Source organism: Populus trichocarpa, chromosome 8 (genome assembly GCF_000002775.5).
Source record: "Populus trichocarpa isolate Nisqually-1 chromosome 8, P.trichocarpa_v4.1, whole genome shotgun sequence".
Taxonomy (NCBI): domain Eukaryota; kingdom Viridiplantae; phylum Streptophyta; class Magnoliopsida; order Malpighiales; family Salicaceae; genus Populus; species Populus trichocarpa.
Window position 1 is genome coordinate 14337770 of NC_037292.2, and position 21803 is coordinate 14359572.

At 35.2% G+C, this 21803-nt stretch overlaps 2 protein-coding genes across 6 annotated transcripts; both read left to right on the forward strand.

The window, feature by feature from the left end:
- The first annotated feature begins 2757 nt into the window (after positions 1–2757).
- LOC7481626 (ribonucleoside-diphosphate reductase small chain A) lies at positions 2758–8213 on the forward strand. 5 transcript variants are annotated; one of them, XM_024606335.2, is made up of 10 exons: positions 2758–3123; positions 4873–5033; positions 5326–5374; positions 5465–5591; positions 5728–5793; positions 5932–6048; positions 6202–6364; positions 6451–6521; positions 7157–7275; positions 7891–8213. In XM_024606335.2, exons 1-9 carry the CDS (start codon positions 2964–2966, stop codon positions 7269–7271), a joined length of 1029 nt encoding a protein of 342 aa, XP_024462103.1. In that variant the 5' UTR covers positions 2758–2963; the 3' UTR covers positions 7272–7275; positions 7891–8213. The 5 variants fall into 5 exon arrangements, 4 of the variants coding, with proteins under 4 accessions (XP_024462103.1, XP_052310792.1, XP_024462104.1 ...); XM_052454832.1 differs by lacking the exon at positions 7891–8213 and adding an exon at positions 7733–7847; XR_002983160.2 differs by lacking the exon at positions 7891–8213 and having other exon boundaries at positions 6202–6342; positions 7157–7235.
- A 3612-nt stretch (positions 8214–11825) lies between these two features.
- Positions 11826–21648, forward strand: LOC7454243 (mediator of RNA polymerase II transcription subunit 33A). Its single transcript, XM_024606539.2, has 12 exons — positions 11826–12252; positions 13044–13154; positions 13745–14092; positions 14439–14764; positions 14867–14958; positions 15323–15683; positions 16913–17123; positions 17738–17852; positions 17961–18122; positions 18848–19508; positions 19815–20021; positions 20267–21648. Exons 1-12 carry the CDS (start codon positions 11978–11980, stop codon positions 21370–21372), a joined length of 3975 nt encoding a protein of 1324 aa, XP_024462307.2. The 5' UTR covers positions 11826–11977; the 3' UTR covers positions 21373–21648.
- Positions 21649–21803: the final 155 nt, after the last annotated feature.

Sequence of the window (21803 nt, forward strand, 5' to 3'; positions counted from 1 at the left end):
ATGACAATAAACATTTAATGTAACACCCTATCTTCCATGACACATTAAGTCCATTAATCATAGTAATATGACTCCTTTAGAATTTTTTTTTCTTTTTTATTTTATAAAAGATTCACCTTGACACGTTATCATATTTGTATTCTCATATGGAAAGAGTCTACCGAAATTTCAGCAGAGTTTTCTTTATATTTAGAATGTATCAAGTTATCGACTAATTCATAATTATTCAAACCACCATCATTACATAGTCCAACCATCCTGAACTTACTTCTATCATCATTACTCAACACATCACACAATTCATCTATCCATCATATATACCTTATGAACAAGAACAATATAAAAGTAGTATACATATCATCAATTGAAGTCTAGAAGAAAGAAAATGGTACTCATGTGTAATATGAAAATTTAAAATACCGCACAAGAATTACTAAGAGTTATAAAAAGGATTATTTACAAGATAACTAATGAATTCTAATTAATACACCTAGGAATATACCAGTATAAAAGATACATAACACTACTAATTATTATAATAACCAATTAGCTTTATCATGCTGCACATGATGGTCCAACACCTATATACAACAAAACAAAATAAAAAATACATGAATAAATAATTTACTACTACTAAAGATTATCCTCGAATCATTTTGAAAAATATAAATAATTTAATAAGTATAAATATGTATATTAAGTACGAGATAAAGTCAGAAAAAAAAGCTCTCAGGCTATGAAAACAAAAATTAATGTTTAAAAAATAAAAATGAATTTCGATTTTTTTCTAAAAAAAAACCCAAAGTCCTCGATTACTGTAAAAACACTAGAGAAATTTCAAAAATCAGAAAAAATGGGTTTAGCAAAGGTAATTTTATGGGCTGGTGAATAACTCACAACTTTACTCGTGCTCTATTACAGGTCTTAGAAAATTAGTTTTTTAATGCAAAATAAAGAAGTTATGAGCATTGTCAATGCTTTTTATAACTTCAATTTTTATTTAATTGTGAATAGAACAGTTGATGAATGTATTTAAATAAATAAATCAATTAAACTGATAAACAAAATTTCTGCATAAAAGCCAAAACAAACAGAATTTATGAAGAAAAAAAATACAAATCACGAAGGACTATATAAAAAAAAAGTTTCCACAGAAACTGGTATTTTTAATATATTTAAAAGTTATTTATTTTTATATAAAAAAGAAAATAAATAAAGATATGCATAACATGCCCAATATACAGAGGCTAGGCTTTGTGCCTTTTGTTTTATGGTAAAAAAGCCAATTGACACGTAGTTTATCTTTTTTTAAAAAAAAATAAATTTGATGATGTGTTGGATTATTATAATAATAATAAAAAATAATAAAAAACATATTTATCTTGTCAATGAATCAATTTCTTAATTCAAAGCACTCATGAAACGGTTTAAAAACATAAAATCAAATTAAAAAATATTTCTCTCAATCATGATCTATCTTTTCTAGTAATATAAAAATCTAAAAACATCTTAATAGACATTTTATTATCGAATGAAACTTATTAACATCAAAATTAATATTTTTGTTACAAAAAATATGATCAACTAACAACTTTCTATATCATTTGTTGTTTTCTAGCAAGTTTCTCTCAACTTTTATAAGCCTAAATGAACAAAATAAATTCTTAAATTAAAATTAAAATTATAAAAACTAAAGGAATTTAAGTGAAGGAGAAAGAAAAATAAACAGGCTAGAAAGCATTTTTTCATTGATTTTGAATTTCCCCACTTTCTCTTTTAGTTTTATTTTGGGACTTGAAATTTTATCTCTTGAAATTAAATAATAAAAAATTAAACGAAGAAAAAAAAATTTAAAGAGGAAAAGAAAAATTATGAACATGAAGTTGATTGAATTGGAGGAGAAAGAAAATAGATGGGTTTAAAAATATTTTTTTCACCGACTTTACAAGTTTTTCTTCTTATTTTACATTGTGGTCCATTTTTTTTATAATTTTATTTTTTTAACTATAATGTAAATTCTAGTTTAATAAAGTTAGGTAATAAAATAATTAAAATAAAAAAATAAAAAAATAAAAAAGTAACTTTACTGTGTTTACATGAATATAAATGTTTGAGCGTTTAAGAATGTTGTAACTTTTATTTTTTAATGTGTTTTAAAAGTATGTTTTATTTAAAATAATATTAAATCAATACTTTTAAGTTATTTTTATTTTAATATTAAAAAAAATTAATATATTTTAACCCAAAAAACAGTAACTTGCACCCGGCAGCAAAGACACTTTATTATTGGAGTAACTAGTAATAAAAACTGTGAATATGTTTTACTTCAAAGTTCAAACGAGACTGTATTCCAAAATTCCCTGTTTTTTTAGATTAGACAAGTGTTTTTTATTTTTATTTTACATTGTGATATTTTTTTTTATAATTTTATCTTTTAACTATAATTTAAATTTTTGTTTAATAAAATTAGGTAATAAAATAATTAAATTAAAAAATAAAAAATGAAAAAAAAGTTAATAAAAAAGGGTAACCTTACTGTGTACATGAATAAAGATGTTTGAGTGTTTAAGAAGAGTGTTATAATTTTTGTTTTTGGATGTGTTTTAAAAGTATATTTTATTTAAAATAATATTTTAGTTTTTTTTTAATTATTATTAAAAAAATATTTTTAATATATTTTAACATGAAAAACAGTACCTTGCACCCGGTAGCAAAGACACACTAAAGTATTCGAGTAAATAATAATAAAAACTGTGAATATTTTTTACTTCAAAGTTCAAACGAGACTGTTTTCCAAAATTCCCTGTGCCTTCCCATTGCACAAAAACAAAGGAAGAAGCAAAAAGGTTAAAATCAGTCACAAATGACTTCTGACGGTGTCTCTTTGTAGGCAAGAAGGGTTTTTGTAGGGTTTCTCTTCTTTATTTTCCTTTCTCCACAAAAGAAAAACTGTAAAAAAGAAAATGGGTTCTTTAAGAAATGGAACAGAGAGTGAAAGAATCAGGGAAGAAGACAAACAGGAGCCAATACTGAAGGAACAAAACCAGAGGTTTTGCATGTTTCCAATCAGATATAAGGAGCTTTGGGAGATGTATAAGAAGGCTGAGGCCAGTTTCTGGACAGGTAATTCTCTCCTTTATTCTCTCTCTTAATTTGTTAACTGTCTCTCGCTCTGGTTTGGTTGTTTCTTTGTAGTGGGCATGTGCAATTGCATGGCTAGATAGTTTGATGGAAAGAGGGAGTTTTTATTTTTTGGAAAGTGGGTTTCCTTTGTTGTATTTTAAAAATGCTTCCTTTCATCAAATTTCTATTAAATTTGGAACCGTTTTCCGTATCAATTTATAGGAAAAACCTTCTTTCCTTTAAATACTATGTCTTTCCATAAGTGGGCTTTCGAGGATTGCTGAGATGGAAAATCCGAATGTGAACTTGTTGCTTCTGTATAAGAAGAAGCCAGCCAACCCCTTTATTTTATGTGCAGAGAATTGGAGAAGTGTGCACATGTCTTTTCTTCCTTATCTACTACTAGGTAGTTCAAATATTTGGAAGCATGGTTCACAGTCAGGGTGTGGTAATATATAATTAATCTGGATTCAATTCATCAACATCTGTCCTGCCAACTTGGTTTAGAGTGGTACATGAGATGTGACTGTCTCAGGTCTGATAGGAATGTGAGTTTATATGTAATTTTGCAGAGTTTACTGGATTGATTATAGAGATAGTGTCCTTTTGCTTTAAACAATGATTTGGCATGTTATTAGTTAGGATATCTGATGGCGCATCCAACTTGATGATGATGTTACACATGATTGGAGATGAGTGCTCAGAAGTTGGAGGTTTTACCCTACACTGAACTAAATGGTAATATATATGCATTTCAAATTTAGCGAAAACCAAGAGTTGAGAAAGAAATGGTGTTGGTTTGGATGGAACAGAGTTGTCTTATGGGGGCCTTTTTCTGTACTTTTGTTGCATCTCGCCAATAGAACGAGACAATGAAGAAGACATTGTCCATGGAATCAAAGCAGGGTGGTAGATATGGAGAAGATGATGTGAGCACTATGCGATTGAGAAGTCTCATTATGCTAAAGAGTAAATTCTAAAAATCTCATGTATATTAGCTGTGGTTTATGGTAATGGGTGAAGATGTTTTCTATAGAATCAAAGCAGGGTAGTAGATATAGGCAAGATTGTGAGCTATGCAATTGAGAAGTCTTGTCATGCCAAAAAGTAAGTTCGACAAATTCAAGTATGTTAGCTATGCTTAACAGCAATGAGTGGTAGGCAGTAATTTGTAGAAAGGTGGATGTGGTGAAGCTGATTTTTTTCCATTTCAGTACACAATAAGCTGCTTGTTCAAAAGTTAAATCATTTTGATTTCATGGGTACCCTCTGTCCATCCAACAATGTTGGAGGGAGCTGTATTGGTTACAATAGGTGAAGTTTGTTTTACTGCTGTGTGAAGAAGATCAATGCACTCTTCTGCAATGATAATGTTGGGGCTCTCATGAACATGGATTAATGAAGTATATTACAGTAAACAGGTTGATCGCTTCTGGCAAGACAATAATCATTCTACTGATATTTTGTAAGAAGAAGGCAGTGCCAACTGCCATGTTGTGAGTATTGTTAGTGTGTTGGTGGAAATGATACGAAAGAATGCTTTTGAGTTTATGAGAGTGATGGTATGAGAGAATGCAGCCCCTCCTTCCCCTCTCCTTTTGTGTTACTGATGAATGTTTTCTTGATATCTCTGTTTGTTGAAATTTCAGGTTCCCTACATGCTGTTTCTTCTTGAGAGCTCATTTTTTTATTTGCCTTGTTTACCTTTTATCATCAATTTGTTTAATTAACTTGTTAGTGTTATTACAGCTGAGGAGGTTGATCTCTCCCGGGACATGCAGCAATGGGAAGCACTGTCTGATTCAGAGAAACACTTCATAAGCCACGTGCTGGCATTTTTTGCTGCATCTGATGGGATTGTTTTGGAAAATTTGGCTGCAAGATTTCTATATGATGTTCAAATTCCAGAGGTGAGTTTATTGGCTAAGCTCCTAAGAATCTTTTGTTACCTTTTCAGTTATGGGTATATTCATGCTCTACCTGTATTTGGATCTCATTTTAAATATCATGCTTGCTTCAAGTTGTTTATTGTGTGTTGAATTCAATCACCCAATACTGCTTCTGACAATCTGTGACCACTTCATATTCATTTTAAGCTGATTCTTTGTGGTCTAGGTGTAGTCAAGGATGCATATTTTGAGCAATCAGCTTCTGGTTTTTCCAAGCTGACTGTCTAATAATAAGGCATTTTCTTTGTCTCAGGCCCGGGCATTCTATGGATTTCAAATTGCAATGGAGAACATTCATTCTGGTAGAGTTTTGTGAGTGAAGTTAGTGGAATTTTCTCTTATGGTGCATTACAAACATCGTGATTCGGAAAATTTATGTTTCTCATCTTTAGAGATGTATAGTTTGCTTTTGGAGACATACATCAAGGACTCAAGGGAGAAGCATAGGTTGTTTAATGCTATTGAAAACATTCCTTGTGTGGCTGAGAAGGCAAAGTGGGCATTGGATTGGATCCAGAGGTGTACAACATTCTTCTCTGATACTTTTAAAACAGTAAATAAAAACTTTGCTAAGAGGATTAGAAGTGCTTTGCGAGCTTGTGTTCCTGCTGAAACACATGCTTTCAATAATTTCTCACTCTTCTCCGTTTTTCAGTTCCATGGTTTTTGCAGAGAGACTTGTTGCTTTTGCTTGTATTGAAGGAATCTTTTTCTCAGGAAGGTAATGATCTTCAAATATTACAACAAAAATACTGCTATATGTTATTTGTGATATTTGATATTTGTTTCTTCATTCCTCTGTTGGCATTCATATCGCATATTAAGATTATATACGATGTTTGTATATTGTCGGTCTCAGCTTCTGCGCCATTTTCTGGCTTAAAAAGAGAGGCTTGATGCCAGGTTTGACATTCTCGAATGAACTAATATCTAGAGACGAGGGGCTGCATTGTGACTTTGCTTGCCTTCTTTATAGGTTAGATTTTTCTCTCTTGTTTGTTTTTCTTTATATATATATTTTAATTGTCGACTTTAATACTTGAGCCACATCGATGCACAGATCTCCTGGTGTTTCTAATATAATGGGAAAAACATTTACTGGAAACATCTATGTTTTTGTTGTTTACAGTTTGTTGCAGAGGCAACTTCATTGGCAAAAAGTTTATCATATTGTTGGTGAAGCAGTGGAAATTGAGACCAAGTTTGTCTGTGAGGCCTTGCCATGTGCATTGATTGGCATGAATGCCACACTGATGGGCGACTACATAAAGTTTGTTGCTGACCGTCTTTTGGTATTTCTTCATTGATATCCTGCCCTTCTTTTTCGTCATTCATCGTCAGAAAAGGAAATTTACATGTTTGTATTCTTTATTTTCAGGTTGCCTTAGGTTATCAGAAGAAGTACAATGTTGAAAATCCCTTTGATTGGATGGAATTCATATCCTTGCAGTGAGTATAGTAACCTTGTGAATGCATTGCAAAATGGCTGGGACATCCTCACCTGATTCCTTTGTCTTAACTTTTTGTTTCTTTGCCCTTTGGCAGAACTGGTTTATCATTTTCAACAAAGCACCAAATGCCTCTGCTCGGTGCCTCTTAGAAATTAGTCTATTTTAAAACCCATCAACCATGGAGTCCAAACTTCTATCATAAATTGCGTGGACAAAAAAAAGTGTTTCTTTTTAGAAGCATTGGTCCGTAGTGGGTCTGTGGTTTCAGCACATTAAGTGTGGGAGTGAGAAAAATAAGGAGTCTGACCTTGTAAAAGAATGGGACAGGGTAGTAATGGTCGAAACTGATATTGAAAAACAACTTGTGCAAATAACGTGTCTACAGATTGTTTCCACCATATTAAATGTTAGCCTGAGTTGTGCAAAAATGGGATTAGGTGGTAATGTCACTAAGGGCTTTTCACATATAAATTGGTGGGCATTTTAAAGAAAGAAAAAAAGTCCATGTTTTGACCTTGCACGTTTTGAATTTTGATGTTGTAGCTTTTGGGGGGGTGGGGATCAAGTATGGTGTCCTCTACTTGGAACTCAAATTTCACTGTTTTATTTTTACCTGCTTGTTTCATTGTGCAGAGGGAAAGCAAATTTCTTTGAGAGAAGGGTAGGGGACTATCAAAAGGCTTCTGTTATGTCAAGCCTGCAAGATGGTGGGAAAAACTATGTTTTCAAGATGGACGAGGACTTCTAGTCTAGTATGTCATGACTCCCTCAAGTATCATAAAATTTCGTTACTATTCTTTAGAAGTCCTCGTCTGTCATGACTCCCTCATGTATCATAAAATTTGGTTGCTATTCTTTGTGGTGACATTTTGTCCATAGTCTACTTGGTAGCAAATCCAAGGCATGTAGTCCACGGTGCAAACTGATATTGTTTATTTATACTGGGCCGTTTCTAAACTTGTCATATGTTTTATCATTTCTGGTTGGTATATCTTTTACTTTTAGTGGATGTCGTAATCCAGGAGGTGTCATGCCCTAATATTGCACTATTTTATGGTCTCAAGGTGGAATGTCAGTATCATATTTTGTTTGTTCTTTATAGTTCATCTAAACAAATTGAAATTATTACTTAAATCTTAGAGATTTTGAACTGTCATTGTGTCATGAAGCCTTCCCATATATTTTGACATGCTTGTGGACCTGTGTAAGTTTGTTAGTGAAATTCCTACTTGGAAGTGAAACTCTGCACCGCGTGTTGCGGCTCGAATGCAGCTGTATCCATAAAATTCTTGAACATGATAGAGCTTTTGAAGAATCAAAAATATTCAGAATGCATGATAGGAAATGTTGCCTTCTCCGTTTGCTAGGAGGGAAGATGTCAATGAGTAATTGTTCAATCAGGTGCCTTCTTCCAATCATGCTGCTAACCCACCACTTCACTATAAAGTCGTTTGATGTACAGGGTGGAAAGAGAAAAGATGCTGCCTAGATGACTCCATCAGAAGCATTCATGATCAAAGAAACACTTATCCACTGCCTCTATAACTGATGAATTGATGCTGGGGTGGTAGTGTAATCATGATTAAATGAATAAGTGATGTTTTATCATAATCTTTTAATCAATTTTCTTTTTGTCAAAGTAGTAATTATTGTAATCATGATTAAATGAGTATTGAGTTGTTTACCATTTGATCTGAGGATTTTTCTTTCTGCATAGCCTGGTAATCTTCTGGTCAATTATAAATTTGTAAGGAATTTCAAATCTGCAAAAGGACAGATGATGGGAAAAAACCAATTTTTTTGTTTGTTTGTGGATTGAACTATAGGGTTTTTCAAGTAATCAAAGTTAATTACAAGTTTAGCTTGTTTGGTTAATGAATATAATTAAATCAAAGACCTTAAGAAACTGAATCCTCATGTTGAGGGGAGTTGCTAGAGCCTTGTCTGGGAGGAGGCTTATGCTCAAGGTCTGGACTTCATCTCTAATGGAATCTCTGGGAAGGAAAACCAGAAAATTCTCAATAAGAGCCACATCCATTGCAGCCTTAGCCTTTAATCTATCACTGTCTGAAGTGTATCATGTCCCTCTCCTCTCCACTCCTTTCATCTGTCAGTTTGGTGTAAGGGTGTCATGTTTGGCAACAAGAGTGGTTGTGAGGTATAAACTTCTGTCTGGTAACCTATCACCATACCCGCACCAAAGCTGGGAAAGTCTTGGTTTTTTACATAATTTATTAGGGTGTTATAGCTGATAGGTTCTTCAATCATGTTTGCTTGCCTTGGACGTCAGATAGGTGGGGCTGGCAACTGTATATTTTGAGTTTATTGCGCTAATTGTTGTTTTTTAAAGTGTTTTTTTCTTGAAATTATATTAAAATAATATATATATTTTTATTTTTAATTTTAATACATAAAAAATGATACGAAAACAAAAAAAAAAATTAAATTTTTACAAAAGGACAAAGTCTCAACCTCAAGCATGTTAGCAATTTGTTACCTCTCTTCGAAGAGCCAGATTCTAAAACAAATTAACAACTTTATCATCCACTTAACCACTTCCTAATCAGATTACCAACCTTCATCTGCAGGAACACGGATGACTAACCCATTTCACCTACCTCGCTTTATTAATCAATACTATTGAGTATTGGCTCTTAGATATTATTTTATGAACTGTTTTTTTATATATTAAAATTATAATTTTTTATTATTTAATATTAATACATCAAAACGACAAAAAATACATTAAAAATATATTACTTTGAACTTAAGAGAATAAAATAAAAAATTCAAAAGCATAATTTGTAACAGCCCAGCCTGTCCGTTTTGGGCATTACCGTCCTCACGGTTTTGTTCCTAATGACGCGAGTCCACTTCTGAGTCTGACGTCCCAATACGCGTACAACATGTTAGCAACCAGCACTACTAATAAGATCAGCTATCAAACCCTCATCCGTCGATATAGGATATTACATAATTAGATTGTAAAGTTAAATAATCTCTTAGTAATTATGGGGTATGATTCAAATTATATTTTGCCTCGAGTGTGATTTTAAAACTATTGAGTTAATCAATTTATTTTATAATTTTATATGAATTTTATTAAAAACTCTTTGTTGGAGCATCGGTTATGAAAACTCTATAATTTATATAATTTTTTAAATCTATTTATTTTTTAAAATGAAACCATAGAAGCTAGCATGTGTTTACACAGTCATCTTAAACATCCCATAAGCCCCCTTTCTGCATGCTTTACCGTTTTCTTACACTGTAAGTCACCAAAAGTGGATAAACATCGAATTTGTTCATGCAAGAATTAAATGCCCTTTGAAAATTTACGTGAACCCTATTCGATAACAAACACTTTCTTTACTCTCTCTCTTTTTCGATAATATTTGGTGGAAATGTTGAGCCTTTGGACGAAGATTGTCCCACTTTTCATAATTAATAATACATGCTTGATAATTGTCCTTTCACTTCATTTAATATTTTTAAATACCCCTACAATATATTATCACATATGCTTAGTATGCTTGTCTTTTTTCGAACCCTAACTTTTACTAACTTGTTTGGATAATAAAGTGATTTAATTATGGGATAGCTTAATTAATCAGGTTTTAAATTTGATTTTTAATGATTATGAGTTTAAATTTTTTTAAAATCATTAAAGATTTATATAATTATTAATTTTAAAATTTATAAAATTAATAAAAAAAAACATACAAACTAGTACAAACATGCTCGTTAAAAAAAATCAAGTGATTCTGAAATCATAATCAATTTAAAAACAGAAACCGCGGATAATAAAAAAGGGAAGCCTGCAGGCAGGAGTGCTTACCTACCCCGGAGGGGATGCGCATCAATATCGGCGTAACATCAAGAGGCAGAAGCAGACAATAATGTTAGAGGACAAAAAGCAGCCCCCTACTGGCATTACTACCAAACTCCCCCTCGAAGTGGAACCGAAAAGGTTAACTGTCCAAACGTGACACAAAGTAGTACTGTGCTATGATCACATAACATGCTGTTGGGCCAACTCCTGGTGATGCGATGGGATCGGAAAACTCACCCCTTGTCATCATCTCCACCTACCCCCTAACCACTAGTTATCTTCTTCTTTTTTTAGGGTTTTTTCCGTCAAAATACCCTTGCCACCACCCCCCTCCTCCTCCTCCTCCTCTTTTCCTTCCTTTTTTTTTTTTAAAAAAAAAAAAACAAATTTGGAAACACGTGGATGGATGGGTTGGAACTTGGAGGTGATACGTCATCTTCAATTGGGATGTGAGTTTGGTGTTACAGTAGATCTTAGGGTTGTGCTTTCAAAAGAATTATAATTTATGAGAAAACACTTGTATTCAAAAAAAAAAAAAAACTAGACTGCAAATATTTTTTTTTATTAATATGAATGTTCAAACAGTTTATTTATACCTCGACTAATTCCACAAATCTTAAAGTTAATGGCTATATAAATATCCAGTGACCCTGAGAGGACTCGAACTCGTGACTATTAAGAAGCAAACTCAATGTCTGACCAGTTAAGCTATTCATCAGGTTAGACTGCAAACATATTTGATCATACATGTTATTGAGTAAAACAAATATATGAGAAAAGATACACAAATATATGTATTGAAAAATATCTGTTTATTGATAACTTTAAGGACTTGTAAGCTTAGTTATGACACGCAGGTCGGTTCGACTGATCGACTTCGACCCTGTTAATCTAAGTTGAAGAAAAATGGGTTAAAAGACTGACCTGATAAAAAAAATTAGGTCAACTACTCATAACCAGAGATAAAATTCATTGATTTTCTTTTTAAAAAAATAATCAAAATAACGTTATTTTGATATTTTCTAAATAGAAAATTTAAATCAAATCATATTAAACTCCTGACTTGTTATGAATTTATTTTTAAAAACACATTAGTAATAATTAAAAAAAAATTAATCATTAAAAAAATTAATCAACCAACAATCTAGTCCTTACTAAAGTCTAGCTTTCCATAAAATTTAATAACAGGATTTATCAGATTGATCACTACAATTCACAAGTGATTTTTTTTCAAAATATGATAATATCTACGTACATATATAGTATAGTACCCAAAATTAGGATTTATTTATTGAAAAAAAAGGTTAGGCCAATTTAGATCCAATGAAATTAAGATTCCTTTGGTGGGCCATATCTCTGAAGAGACGGGTTTAGTTGTCCTCACATGGACCCCAGATATTTTTAAATCTCCACCACTACCCCTATCTCTGTTTGACTTTTACATTTGTCACCAACTAAAACTCACACACCTCCCAACACGTCCACAGAGTTCAGTTTTCTAGTTTAAAAAGCCAAAGAAACAGAAGCTTAGCGGCTGCTGCTGTAATGTTGTTCAATACAAACCCATAAAGATTTCTGTTCCTCAAGTGAAAGAAAGAAATCCACAACAATACTGGCCCCAGATGGCCATATCTATGCAAAACACCATATGGGATAGTGTTTTAGAGATAACTAAGGTGGCCCAAGAAAAAGGCAGTGATCCTCTAATATGGGCTCTTCAGGTATCGTCTAGTTTGAGCTCCAGTGGAGTCGGTTTGCCTTCTCCAGAGCTTGCTAATGTCTTGGTTTCTTACATTTTCTGGGATAATAATATGCCCATTTTGTGGAAGCTTCTTGAGAAGGCCTTGGCTCTCAGGATTGTGCCTCCTTTGATGGTTCTTGCACTTCTTTCTGACAGGTTTTTTTTCCTTCTTGTTCCTGTTATTGAATTTGTCTGTGCCTCTCTTTGGTTATTGAATTTGATGGGATTTCCTTTCTTTGAGGTGATTAAAAGTTGGTAAAGTTTGAGTCTTTTCTGTTGTTGTTTTTTTTTTTTTTTGTCAAGAGTCAATATTCTGTTATTTACTGTACTTCAATGTCAAAAGCTCTTGCTTTTATGTTAGCAATCGCACACTCAATCCAGTTTTCTGAACATAGACTATTTCAGTTTGACCTTTACTCCTAAAATCGGAGGAGTGGGCTTTCTTTCTTTGTTTTTTCATTTCTTTTCTTTTTTTGGGTGGAAAAAACCTATGATCAGTGAAGGCTGGGATTCTTCTGGCATTCTATTTCTTGAAAAGTTTTCTGCTGTTAAGCAATGCCAAAATAAGATCTTGATGTGGATTTGATTTCCTGTTTAATTCTGGAATACAGGTCTATACATTAGGAATGCTTTGATTCATTATGGATGTGTCTGGCATTTAGCATTTAGATTAGTGATGTAGCCCTACATTGCCATCATATCTTTTTTGTTGCGTTGTGGTTCTTACAGAAACTAGAGATTCAAATTCTAATCAGCTTTGTTTTGGATTACTCATGTATTCATTTGTTGTTCTTTGACTGGGAAGTGCCATATAGGATGGATGTGGATTTGTCTGTTTTATATTAGTGTTGAATTGTATGCAATTCAGTGAAAATTTCTGGAATCTCTTCTTTATCCGGTATACATTTTTTTTTAATGTGAATTCATTGTATTGCTTGTTTCCACAGGGTTGTTCCATGCAGACGGTCTCGGCCAGTGGCATACAGGCTTTATATGGAACTCCTTAAAACATTTGCTTTTGCATTGAAGGGCCAAATTAATGTGCCAAACTATGAGATGTGAGTTCAAGTTTCATCTTCTGTACCATATGAGAACTGGAGACCTTGCTTGCTTTGGCAGTGTTAACGATTTAGATTGTGACTTCTTTTACCTTCTGGTTACCATTCAACAGCCAATGGGTTTCCTCATTTCTTTATGTGTCCTTGGTTGCTGCAAACTGTGCTGGTTTATGCCTTGTAAAGCTATATTCTTTATGTGTGCTTTGCAAGGGAAGCGGGGAAAAAAAGAACGAAGTAAGAAGGAAAGAAGGAAAATAACTTAGGGGTGTAAATTTCTGTGGAAGAAAGATCAAGAGCGTTTAAAGTTCCCAAGATGACATAGCTAAAGTCTAAACTGTTTGCATGCTTGAACAACAGTTGTTGCATGCCACAGTTAGGAAGTTATGTCTCGCATTGGTTTATTATTTCTTACAATTGAGCTCCTAATTGCATATGATTTCATTGTATATGCACTTCATGAATACTAATAAAATGGCTAGCATTCTAAAGCCAGGTAGTGATAAGTAAGGTAGCATTCCTTTAATTTTCTACCATAATTGCCTAGAGAATAGATTAGTTTACATATGTAATTTGTGCCTTCTTTATTGCAGGGTCATGAAATCAATAGATGGTGTTCTTCATCTTTCCCATAATTTTGGTCTCGAAGCTACCAGTCCTGGGATTCTGGTGGTTGAGTTTCTCTATTCAATCGTGTCACAGTTGTTAGATGCCTCATTGGATGATGAAGGCTTGTTGGAACTTATACCAGAGATGAAGTCCAGATGGGCAACCAAACCTCAAGAAATGGAAATTGATGCAAATGATAATTACAACCAGATGCAAACTGAGTATCACGAGAAATTGTATAAGATGAATACTATAATGGCTATTGAGATGATTGGAAAATTTCTCCAAGATAAATCAACTTCAAGGATTCTTGACTTGGTGCGCCAGAACTTGTATGTATCTTTTACCCTGTAAGAATTGCTTCTTAAAATTATCATCCAACTCTAGTTATGCCAATCAACCTGAGATTTAGATTTATGTTTGGTTTTTCCTGGCATTGAAATGAAGCTTGTTCATTGACCTTCAATTGAATATGGTTAAAATTGATCTTGGTCAAGTTTTCTCCTATTTATTTGTGTTATCACATGAATTATACTTGCCTCTTCCTCTTGGTCACATGTTTCAAATTTTAGCAGTCTATAGTCATTGTGACTCTTCACAAGTAGCTTGATTGAGTTCAGTTGGGCCTGTGGTTTGGATGTGCAATCACTCACACACACTTGCTTACTGCTTTTTCAGTCCCACACATTGGATAAGGTTCTTCCAGAGATTGCAGCTGCTTGGAACAAATTCATCAGCATTAAGAAATTCAAAAATTCTTACTGCTGAGGATCTTCTGCAGTTGACTACAGGTTCAGGTAGTAACATAGTATTGAGTCGAGAATCGAAGACAAGTTCACTGCAAAAGTTCCATTCAGTTATGGCTTTTGGTTCTCTAGTGTCTTCCTCTGGTTTGTGTCAAGGAGCTAGTCATTCTGCCCTATGGCTTCCTCTTGATCTTGCATTAGAAGATGCCATGGATGGGTATCAAGTTAATGCAACAAGTGCTATTGAAATCATAACCGGTAGGGCCAGAGTTGAGATATTCTTTAAGCCTGTATAATGTTATCTCAATTGTTACAGAACAGGTATAAAATGAGAGTGACAAAAGTTTTCATGTTGCGCAGGTTCAGTTAAAGCCCTTCAAGCAATAAATGGAACCACATGGCATGAAACCTTTCTAGGCCTTTGGGTTGCAGCTCTCCGTCTTGTTCAAAGGGTTAGGATCCATTTTCTGGATTTCAAATTTCCTCATAAATATATTTAAAAGAAATGTTGTGGAGCATAAACATGAAGTTTCACAAAACATTCAAGTCAAGGCTACACATGCCTCATGCTGACTACAATGATTCCAGAGGGGGATGGGAAAAAAAATTCTCTCTCTTGGTTTGTTAATTGTCCTTTTGGTCTGTATTTCATTGCATTCCCATCTAGGATTATTTTCATTGAATTAGTTTATTCTAGAGTCTTCACATTTGTTTACGGAATGGAATGAGTTTATTCCCTAGCTTTTCGAGAGCTTATTCTTCTTTGTTTCAAGAGGTTATTTATGTAAATCATTCACAATTATCCTTGATTGTCAGGAAAGGGAACCCATTGAGGGTCCTATCCCTCGATTGGATGCTCGCTTATGCATTTTACTATCCATCACAACTCTAGTGGTTGCTGATCTTATTGCTGAAGATGAGAACACACCTATTGATGAATCAGAATGTGGCTCAACAAATCACTGGAAAGAAAAAAAACTTTCAGGAAAACGCCGCATTGATTTAGTGTCCAGCTTACAGTTATTGGGTGATTATCAGACATTGCTGAGTCCACCTCAATCTGTTGTTTCTTCAGCCAATCAGGCTGTTGCGAAAGCCATGTTATTTGTTTCAGGCATCAATGTTGGGAGTACATACTCTGAGTGCATCAGCATGAAAGACCTGCCGATAAACTGCTGTAAGTCATGTTTGGTCCTCATTGAAGTTTTTCATTAGTGCATTAGGCAATTGTTCAAAGCTGCAACTATGTAGCAGGTTGGCATCTGGGCTTGTGATCTTTCACAAATAACCTGTCCAATAAAAGAAAATGGGATAACTTTCTGAATTCCTCAACAATGTTTTGAGCAACACTATCTTTGATTGAGGATCCAAAAAATCTTTTAGGAATGTAGGATAGATGCAGTAATAAATGCTTAAGGGTCTCCTTGGTTCAACAATGCACCCCAAACATCTTCCCAGAAACCACAAAGAATATCCTTACAACTGAATAGAATTGTGAATAGAATGGAAGTGGATCGCACATGTGAACACATAAATATGCATTCAGAGATGGATCCACGAGGGGCCAGCCTCCCTTCCAATGGATGAAAACGCAGCCTTTTTGGTCCTCTTCCCTGTTCAATCCTTGCAAGTAAAATGCTTCTTCCATTTTTTTTTGCTTTGAAATGATTTCTTTCATTGTATTTCATTCTCATATGGATGTAATTTTTCCTCCCTTTTAAAATTGTTATGCATGCACTTTCTTTTCTTTCAGTTAAATGCCTAAAAAGAAAATAGTTGACATGTTTTAAGTATAATCCCTTTCACTATAAAGAAAAAAAAAAGAAGAATTCTTGGTCCCTCGAGTCTTCAATCCTAGATCCCTCACTTTCTGCATGCGTGCAGTCAATCATAGGCAATAAGAAGCAAGGAGGCATTGGTATCAACTGGCTTTGCTTTCTAGAGAAATGCAGAAAAGTTTATATCTGCACTGCAACAGTCATCTGGAGAAAATCTTTTACATAAGCAGGAGTCATATCTGTTAAATGACAACAAGGCAAAATGACATAGTATTAATGTACTAAGCAATGGTTGATCTAAGTGAAGTGACCTCAATACTTACAGAAGGGGGAAGTTCCCTAGTTTTATCATGTTGAACTTTTTGAACGACTTTTTTATTTATTTATCATGCACTCTTGTAAACTTTGCAGTCGTCTGTTTGTCTTAATGATAGGAATCTTTTCTTTTCCCAACATTCTGTTAAGTGTTTGATGTTTGGCCAAGATCTCTCTGTTACTTTTATATAACATTCACTCCAATGTACCCAAAGCAGCAGCTTTACAATGTTTCATTCATCTGGGCTATTGCTTACTCTTTCAACACATTGTCAAGGTTTCCTAATTGTAGGTCTTGTGCTCTTACTCTCAGCTGGAAACATGAGACATCTGATTGTTGAGGCTTGCATTGCAAGAGGTCTATTGGACACGTCAGCATATTTCTGGCCTGGGTATGTCAATGGATGCATCAACCAAATACCTCACAGTATGCCAGCTCAGGTGCCTGGTTGGTCATCATTCATGAAGGGGGTCCCACTTTCTCTGTCGATGGTCAATGCTCTGGTTTCAAGTCCCGCTTCAAGGTATACTCACACTTCATCTTAAAGTTGCTGCTGTTAATTTATCCAGATCGTATTTCTGTTTTTGAAACTTTATTTATGCAAAGCTAGAGAAATAGTAGTCCATTGGATCAATTCATTCCTCAATCTCTTTCACAATGCCCTACCAGTTCAAAACTTTCTCCCTATTGTACCTCTTTTTTTGGATTCTGTAGCTTAATTATAAAAGAAGAAATAACTAGAGAGATTGGGAGGCTAGGGTCTTTTTAATGGAGAGATTATTTATAATGGAAATTTTAGGTGGGACCCTTCTCTGGTGAATTCCAACTTTTAAGACCCTAAGTAGTTTTCAGGCTTGATGTATTGGTTTGCAAAGTGAGATAAATGAAATCTAATAACATTAAAGAGTCGAGAGATGATTCTTTTAGCTGCTACCTTTAGTATGTGGATGCTTCCTCCAACACAAAAACCAAGGATGAAGTCTCTGTAAATAAATTTTCCTTATCCTTAACTTCTTCGATTTTGTCCTGGTCTTCAGTACTTTTTTTCTTTCCTGAAGCCAGGTATGTCAGATGCTCTTTTTTGTAAATTAACCAAGGGTAAAGCAACTGAATTTAAGATCATGGATTTGATGGAAGCTTAGCAGAGCTCGAGAAAATATTTGAGCTTGCGGTCAAGGGATCAGATGATGAGAAGATATCTGCTGCTACAGTTCTTTGCGGGGCTTCTCTTCTCCGGGGTTGGAATATACAGGTAAGCAGATACTTGGTAACTGTGAGAAAGATTTTGTCAAGTGAACTGCTTTTTTGAAACCTCCCCCAAAACCATTCAAAATATTCCAACGTCTTAATTTTTATGCAGGAGCACACTGCTCATTTCATTACTAGATTATTGTCTCCTCCGGTTCCTGCAGAATATTCTGGGAGTGAGAGCCATTTGATACGTTACGCTCCAATCCTGAATGTACTAATTGTGGGAATAGCAACTGTGGATTGTGTTCAGATTTTCTCCCTACATGGCTTGGTGAGTGAGTTCCCTGATTACTGATGCTCAATCTTCCACTGTTTTGTTAAGAAATGATTTTATTGTTGGTTTGAATATATTTTGTTGATTTTGAAGATACTTTGTGCTCGGTTAATTTTGTGCAATACACCATGTAATTAGGTTGGCTTGAAGGCTGGTTTGGCCTCTGAGAAATGAAAAAGTAGCTTGAGCACCACTGAACAATGTGATTGAAGTTGAAGGTGCTTGGGTGTATGTAGCAAAGCTTCAGAGATTGCTAATTTAAAATTGGACATAAACATGATACTTGATAATTTGGCATGATGTTTCCTGTTGAAGGGGAATAAACATGCAAGCCTCTTGTTGGTGGCCCATTGTATTGGTTGAAGGCTTTTCTTTTGGTTTAGTTGAGCTACTTTTCAGTTCTTGATTGGAGCATATTCTGAAATTGGAAAACAGGAACAAGGTAGTAAAAAGGATGAGATTGATTGACAAAGCTACAATTGGTATAACAGCTCATATCATCATGATATAGTATGCTTATGAATTTTATTGGATTTGGAATTTATAATGAACACAGCATATCTATCAAGTGGATTTGTTTTTCTTAAACAAGAAATTTATTTTGCTTCTTTCGATTCTTCAATCATTTCCCTTTAGGGGCATTTTTCGTTAGTGATTGGGATATTGATTTCATCCACAAGCTAACTCCTTTCTCCCCTTGTTTTTTTTTTTATGCTTTCCAGGTTCCACAACTTGCATGCTCGTTGATGCCCATCTGTGAGGTTTTTGGTTCATGCGTGCCTGATGTCTCATGGACTCTGCCCACAGGAGAAGACATCTCTGCCCATGCTGTGTTTTCGAATGCATTTGCTCTTCTTTTGAAGCTATGGAGGTTTAATCATCCTCCTCTTGAACGTGGAGTGGGAGATGTACCCACAGTTGGATCCCAGCTAACTCCTGAATACCTCCTATCAGTACGAAACTCCCACCTAGTCTCTTCTGGAAATGTCCTCAAGGATCAGAACAAGAGGAGACTTTCAGCAGTTGCGACTTCGTCATCTGCACAGCCCATATTTTTGGACTCATTTCCCAAATTGAAAGTCTGGTATCGACAGCATCAAAAATGTCTTGCTGCAACTCTCTCTGATCTTGTTCATGGAACTCCTGTTCATCAGATTGTCAACGTGCTTCTTAACATGATGTTCAGAAAGATTAATAGAGGAAGCCAGTCATTAACTACCGTTACTTCTGTAAGTAGTGGTTCATCTGGACCTGGAACTGATGATTCTACTCCAAGACCTAAATTACCAGCTTGGGATATCTTGGAAGCTGTTCCTTTTGTGGTTGATGCTGCTTTGACTGCCTGTGCTCATGGGAGACTTTCTCCTCGTGAACTGGCTACAGGTTGGTATATGCCTGTCTGATTTCATCTGTAGAGTGGGGTCATATAGGGAACCTGAAAATTTGTAGAGTTTCTGTTCAGAAAACTTATCCTTGAGGAACTGGAAGTTTCTGGCAACACTTACCTATGATGCCTTAGATTTTCTCAAATGGCATGTATTTATGTGGCCTGGTAACCTAAGCAACCAAAGACAGTCTTCTGATGGTGTTTGTTGATACATGACCCTTATATGATAAAAGTAAATTATTTTCCATTGTAGCCTTGGCCAATTGCATGCTGTTATAACTTTATGATTTTTGAACTCTCAGGCCTTAAAGATTTAGCTGATTTTCTTCCCGCATCTTTGGCAACCATTGTGAGCTACTTCTCAGCTGAAGTGAGCCGTGGAGTGTGGAAACCAGTATTTATGAATGGTACAGACTGGCCCAGTCCTGCAGCAAATTTGTCCATTGTCGAGGAGAAGATCAAGAAAATATTAGCTGCTACTGGTGTTGATGTCCCAAGCCTTGCTGCAGGTTTTTTCTTGCTAGAATTACAAGTTCCAGATGCTTTTATTATAATTATTACTTCAAGTCAGAAGCATTATATTAATATTACTTAACTATCCTATTTCTTTGCTCTACATGTGCCAGATGTACATTATACCATCATAGGCAGTATAGAAACATGGTTCTGCAAAAAGACTGCTGTAAAATCTTTCCTTTTTGTGCTCTAGAAATGGTTACTTAGATATTCCAACTAAGACTTGTCATTCTCACAGGTGTGAGCTCTCTGGCAACAATTCCACTGCCCCTGGCTGCTTTTGTGAGCCTCACCATAACCTATAAAATTGACAAAGCCTCAGAACGATTTCTCAATTTGGCTGGTCCAGCATTGGAATCCCTTGCAGCTGGTTGTCCTTGGCCTTGCATGCCAATTGTGGCGTCTCTGTGGACCCAAAAGGCAAAGCGATGGTTTGACTTCCTTGTGTTTTCTGCATCCCGTACCGTCTTCCTTCACAATAATGATGCAGTGTTTCAACTTCTTAAGAGCTGCTTCTCTGCGACACTTGGTCCGAATGCTGCAGCTATCTCAAGCAATGGTGGTGTTGGAGCTCTTCTTGGCCATGGGTTTGGTTCCCATTTTAGTGGGGGGATTTCCCCAGTTGCTCCAGGAATTCTCTATCTGCGTGTTTACCGAAGCATCAGAGATATTGTATCGCTAATGGAAGATATCATTTCACTCATGATGCTTTCTGTGAGAGAAATAGCATGCACTGGCCTTCCAAGGGAGAGGTTAGAGAAGTTGAAGAGATCAAAAAATGGACTGAGGTGTGGACAGTTTTCGCTCACCGCAGCAATGACCCGAGTGAAACTTGCAGCTTCACTCGGGGCCTCTTTAATATGGTTATCTGGTGGCTTGGGTTTGGTTCAGGCATTGTTTAAAGAAACTTTACCATCTTGGTTTATAGCTGTTCACAGGTCTGAGCAGGAAGAAGGGTCCAAGGGGATGGTCGCTATGCTTGGGGGTTATGCCCTGGCATTCTTTTCAGTCCATTGCGGGGCACTGGCATGGGGAGTTGACTCATCATCAAAACGCCGTCCCAAAGTACTTGGTGTGCACATGGAATTTCTTGCGAGTGCACTTGATGGGAAAATATCACTTGGCTGTGATTGCACTACTTGGCGGGCCTACGTGTCTGGTTTTGTGAGCCTAATGGTGGGCTGCACGCCTTCCTGGGTGCTAGAGGTGGATGCTGATGTTTTGAAGAGACTTAGTAAAGGATTGAGGCAGTGGAATGAGAAGGATCTTGCCCTGGCTTTGCTGGAAACTGGTGGGGTGGAGACTATGGGTGAGGCTGCTGAACTGATAATCGAAGATCAATGATTTCCAGTCGTTTTCTAGTCTTATAGGTTAGCCAGTTTTCTAACATCTAGTTGGTCCCTCCCAAATTCTATTCAAATGTAAGCTTCTTTCAACTTTCAGAAACGGAAAGGGGATGTCTTGTACAAAAGGCTTGTTGTCTGTAACATAGGGTCCTAGACCAAGGTTGTCAATTCTGTTCTGTTTCACCCGGAATGGTCGAAATATTTCATACCAATTCAAAAAACGGAACAAAACAGAACAATTTTCATCTCATTTTAAATTTGGGTTTGTTTCAAATTTTTCGGCTAAATTTCAATCGGAATATTCCGGTTTTATTCTACATGTTGCATTCTGCTCTTAAAAAACTATTGAGTCAAACTTGTTCAATTTGATTAATTAAACTATCAAAGAATAAAAAAAAATTTTTCATTACTATTTTCAATAACAATTAT

Bases quoted from the DNA above. Each gene is read 5' to 3' on its own strand.
- LOC7454243 (XM_024606539.2), top strand. From the start codon at position 11,978: ATGGCCATATCTATGCAAAACACCATATGGGATAGTGTTTTAGAGATA. The intron at 17,124-17,737 runs GTATACTCACAC...ATTTGATGGAAG, and splicing joins GTTTCAAGTCCCGCTTCAAG to CTTAGCAGAGCTCGAGAAAA. The intron at 19,509-19,814 runs GTTGGTATATGC...TTGAACTCTCAG, and splicing joins TCCTCGTGAACTGGCTACAG to GCCTTAAAGATTTAGCTGAT.
- LOC7481626 (XM_024606335.2), top strand. From the start codon at position 2,964: ATGGGTTCTTTAAGAAATGGAACAGAGAGTGAAAGAATCAGGGAAGAA. The intron at 5,592-5,727 runs GTGTACAACATT...TCCGTTTTTCAG, and splicing joins GCATTGGATTGGATCCAGAG to TTCCATGGTTTTTGCAGAGA. The intron at 6,049-6,201 runs GTTAGATTTTTC...TGTTGTTTACAG, and splicing joins TTTGCTTGCCTTCTTTATAG to TTTGTTGCAGAGGCAACTTC.